This window comes from Mytilus trossulus, chromosome 6, assembly GCF_036588685.1.
Source record: "Mytilus trossulus isolate FHL-02 chromosome 6, PNRI_Mtr1.1.1.hap1, whole genome shotgun sequence".
Lineage (NCBI taxonomy): Eukaryota > Metazoa > Mollusca > Bivalvia > Mytilida > Mytilidae > Mytilus > Mytilus trossulus.
In genome coordinates, this window is record NC_086378.1 from 48,509,494 (window position 1) to 48,514,754 (window position 5,261).

The 5,261-nt window shown below is 33.5% G+C and overlaps 1 protein-coding gene across 1 annotated transcript; it reads right to left on the reverse strand.

Annotated features, from left to right (window-relative positions):
* Positions 1 to 606: 606 nt before the first annotated feature.
* LOC134723482 (galactoside alpha-(1,2)-fucosyltransferase 1-like) lies at positions 607 to 4,924 on the reverse strand. Its single transcript, XM_063587082.1, has 3 exons — positions 4,525 to 4,924; positions 3,562 to 3,644; positions 607 to 1,983 (listed from the first exon to the last, which is right to left on the reverse strand). The coding sequence occupies exons 2-3, from the start codon at positions 3,587 to 3,589 to the stop codon at positions 899 to 901; spliced, it is 1,113 nt and encodes a 370-aa protein (XP_063443152.1). The 5' UTR covers positions 3,590 to 3,644; positions 4,525 to 4,924; the 3' UTR covers positions 607 to 898.
* Positions 4,925 to 5,261: the final 337 nt, after the last annotated feature.

The window sequence follows — 5,261 nt, forward strand, 5'->3', positions numbered from 1 at the left end:
GACAACTTGATTGGGTAATAAGACGATTTCCTATGCATCTTTTCGCTCCTTTCAACTATAAAAATCATGCCTTTAATGTTATCAAATATTATTTTTAATTTGATGATTTTAAAATTTGAATAACCAACCGACTACTAGCAGCCTGTTGGATATTGAATATCAAATAACGAACCGGCTTCTAACTTCACACCCATCCTTATGATATTGAACACTTTATTAATTGTAATGTTTCAATGAAGTTCGTGTTGCTTAGTCTTCTAAGTTTGACTTCTGTACTATTATTTGTCTGTTAATCTTTTCAATTTACGAGTTTGTCTGGCTCTCTGGTATCTTTAGTCCCTCTTTTCAAACTTCATAGCTCTAATTGTTGAGAAATGTAGTGGTCAGGTTTAATAAAATAGAACAATTTTAAGCTCATGCCATTCAAAAACAATATTTAAGGAATGTCACACCTACGACATAACGATATAGTCTACATGGACAATTTTAGAAAAACATGAAAAAAATCATCATCTTTTTATATCTCCTAGGGTCTTTTTTATGTAGTGACATGAATCAAGTGACATGTCATATTACTATGTCATATTACTAAAAAAAATCCCGCGCGGGTTGAAGAATACTTCAAACTGTTTTTATTAACTGGTGCGTTATGGTGATAGATTTGTTTAGTTTGTCAGTAAATCTTCCATAGGAGTTTGAATGTCCAATTAGTAGCTTCTGTCTCGGTTTTACAACGGAGGAAATAACTCAGAAAAGAAAAAGACAGCATGGAACACTGATCAATAAAATATTTTTCAGTGGTATAGAAACCTCTGTCAACTGATATTCTTTTCGGGGAAGAGTTAACATATATCGGATGACTTCAAATGTTTTAGGTATTTCAATCGTCGGGAATCGTTCACATTCCAATCCATCCAGGGTAGAAAAAATCAGAATAATCCTTGCTGTACTGTGTTCGTAAGAAAGATCCTTCTTTTGCGGGCCATTTGAAATATGTGACTTCTCCTCCCGTGAGCCATCCTATCCACCAGCCAAACGACCCGACTGTTGTTATTGTATGATTACATAATGCTAAAGTAGCTACAACTATCTCCCTTTTCGGATAAGATGTATATATAATATTTGTGTTGTTAGGTATATTAGCTTTAGTCCATGGTACGTCTAAAGATGATATAATAAATTTTACATTTTGATATTTGGAATTGAAATAGTGCATGGCCTTCGTCAAATATTGTGATGTTGCTACATTAAAACCTAATCCATGATTTACCATGTCTCCACGGCGTATATGAACACCGACAAGAGTTATATTCCTTGCGGATCTTATATCGAGTCGTTTGATTATTTGATTTATATTATTTTCTGCTTCTTGACGAATGCGATCTCTAAATGTGAATTGTTTCTTCAGTTCAATTCTAGAATCATAAAAATATTTCCAAGATTGTAGACATGGAAAAATTCTTGAATTGTTAGAATTGGGAAAGTTAATCAGATTTGGTTCATATGCACAAGCCTGTTTTTCTCTTCGTACAGTAAATTTGTTACATATGTTTATGTTATCCCAAATATCGATGTCATGGAGTTTGAATACAAGATTGACCTCTGAATGTTTCGAGACAATTATCCGCATACCTTTATACATCGCAATACCAAAGTTTGAAGCAAATTGAAACATCTGGTTTCCGAAGCCATTCATAAAGATCGGACATAAACAATGACTGAGATTGCCAAGTGTCGGATTCATAGTCGATGTTTGCAACCTTGTAGTAGTAGACGAATAATTCACTTGCTTCATAAACGCTTTGGTTGATCCTGGAATGTTTTTTCCTATTTTGTTTGATGAGTACTTGCTCGTCGAGTTGCTGTCTTTAAGTACGTAAAACTGATAATTAAAAATTTCGAAATAATTGGACGTGTTTGTAGCCGTGTAAAACAAAAAAAATATCAGCACAACGATACAGACTATACACGGGATTACTAACCCTGAAACAAAAAAAGAAACAAATATTAACCAATGGCTTAAAATGCATTATAAATTGTCCGGTTAATACAGTCTTTATATTATGTATATTCCATTTGAACTGGTCATTAACACAGGTCTTAAATATCGAAACATATCAACACAAAGACATAAGATACACATGAGATTACTATACATAAAACACAAAGACATAAGATACACATGAGATTACTATACATAAAACACAAAGACATAAGATACACATGAGATTACTATACATGAAACACACACAAAACCAAACTAATCATCGTCATCTGAATATAATATTATTCATATAACAAAAACTAGAGGCCCCAAGGAACATGTGACTCTTACCTGATATTTTGTTTTGATAGTTGATGCATAAAAAATGCCACCATTATACTTTTGCTTTAGTTCCAGAGATATAACTGAAGCCCAAAAACTGCATTTACCCCTACATGTGAATGTTCTTTTTTTTAGCCATGTTGGTTGGCAGGCGCATCGGACACTTTTGATAAACTAGATACTTGATAATGAGTGTGGCATATTTAACTCTGTCATAGTAGATTCAGAGGAGATGATTGTCGTAAAAAATACCAACATTTACAAAACATTGTTGAAAATTGACTTTAAAGGGCAACAAATTCTTAAAGAGTCCGTACACAATTAGTAGTAACTTGTATGATGGCATCATGATAGCAATTCCTTTTACAAAAATATTGTACCAGTAATAAATTGTACAAGCTTATAAAATGTAGATGACACAAATATGTATATGGTTTATTTGATTTAGTTTAAAGAGAGAAAGGGATGGATGGATGGATGGATGGTTGTTTAACGTCCAGTGGCAAGTCAGATGCATATTCAGGACGAGAACATGATAATGATAAATGAATATTAACCCCGCTTTGTACTAGACCGACACGCTAAGCCGGATTTTTAACGTGCTAGCTCACAAGGTAACAGTTCGCAGGAAGACATGTCACCTTACCCCGACACATTATTCTGACTCCGGGCCTACCAGTCTTTGCTCTAACTCCTTAATGCCGCGTGCTTGGCGGAGAAGCAGCAAATACCAATTTTCAAGTCTTTGGTGTGACCCGGCCGAGGGTCGAACCCACGACCTACCGCACTCGAGGCGAGCACGCTAACCATTACACCACCGAGGCGGTAAGAGAGAAAGGGAGGGAGGATCGGAGGAGTCCTGGTCGTGAAATCCCGGGCTTAAAATCATTAAAGCCCTTGTTCCCGAATTTGAAGAAATTTAAATCCCGACATTCCAAAATTCGAAAAAAGAATTTCCGGATCCCGATAGGATTAATCCCGATTTCCAGAGCTTAAAAACACCCGATCCCGACATCTCGTAAAAGGTCATGATCCCTCTTTAAAGTATATACATGTACCTATACTCTGCATATAAAAAATAATCAACATTATCTTTATCGTTTAGCTGTTCATTTCTGCACCGTAAATTACAATGCCAAACTTATGTAGTTCGCGCTCATATCAGTCAAATGTATATCAACTTAAGATCGCTGTTTAGATTAAAGGAGGAAATCATGAAATGTATAAAGACTTACATTTTTCTTTTTTTTTCATCCAACTCATTTTGCTCAATTTGACACATGTGCCCTCCTTCAACCCGATAATAACGTTTATGAACCTGATCATAAATTAAAAATAATATATATGTTTTATTTTCATTATTTCAGGAATGACTGTAATATTTTTCTGTCTATGAAGAAATAACATAGAAAAATGTGGTGCACACTGAATAACGCGCGTAGCGTTGATGACATCATGGTCACGTGACAAAATTATGTATATGATATGATAAACAAAACGACGTCAGCCAATCAGAAAACGCGTTGCATCCAAAATTTAATTATTAATTGATATTATTGAATAACCTCTTATAAAAACGAAAAATGTTGGATAAATATCTAATATTTACAGGTGATAAAATAGTGGCATGTTCTGTACTTCAATAAACTTCTCATTTGAATAAACTGGTGCGCAAAGTCATGAAGTCATCTATTTGCTATTTGATCAAGTTTCAAGCCTACATGTATCATATAATAAATTCAGAAATTATTGCGAGGTTTTTCTTATTGCGAACAATGCGACAGAGTTGTGAACACATTAATTTAAACATTTTGAAATATTTTTAATCAATAACACAGGAATGTATCAAAATTGTAAAACATAAAATCGCATTTAAGTTTAAAATGACCGAATCGTAACTATAAATGCACGCAGTAATTTCTGAATTTAAAGCACTAGGTTTATCCTGCTATCATCATCGGAAAATACCTTCAGCAATTCAAATAAATAAAAATTAGCTAAAAAGACAATGTTTTAATTGGTAAAAAAAAATGGAAGATATTGTTTTCTTTCTACAGAATATATTTAGTTAAACAAAAGGTGAAAACATGTCAACACGATTTATTAGTTAACATGATCAATGCAAATCAGATGAGTTATTAGTAAGGTTGATATTTAATTCAAAACGAAATCAAAACTAAAAGAAATAAAAATCTCACCTTCAACGTCGTTTACATCATTCGTTATGTATAGCATTTGACACATAAGGAAGTTAGTACTTGATCCGGTTCACCAATGTCACTTGTAGTTTAGCAGCCTATGGTATAAAAATATCCAAAGGGTTCTTCATCATGTGTTAATTAAATCTGCATGTAATTTTCGTAGAATGGGAATGGAACCTAAATCAGAGTTTCAAAGCTCCATAAATCTCCCTTTTGTGACTGTACAAGTTCGTTTTACAAATGTATCAACAAAATCGTGTTGTCAATGTAGGTTTGGCTCTAACACAATAACATCATGACAAACATTGTAAGCAAATGAGCGCATTGATATCATTATAAAGTTTCCATTGAAATATTACTAATGCGGACCTGACAGTAAGCAATGGACATCGAAAATGAAAATCTAACAACTGATTAGAAATTACATTTGACAAACAAGGAAGTCAGTACGGATACAATTCGCTTACATCATCGAAAGATCAAAATCACATGTTATGTAAAATATCCAAAGGGTTCTTAAACATGTGTAAATCAAATCATTATGTACCTTCAGCCAAAATTTCATAGGGTTCATTGCATAAAATGTCTTAGCAAATTCAAGTTTCGATGAGACTGCTTTTAACTCGCGTTTGGACTAGGACATGTCAGTTTATATATTTTATGATTGTTCGATCTTCCTATTTATAATGATTAATCGGTAAAAAATTGATTACCAGTGGCCAACATGTCATGTA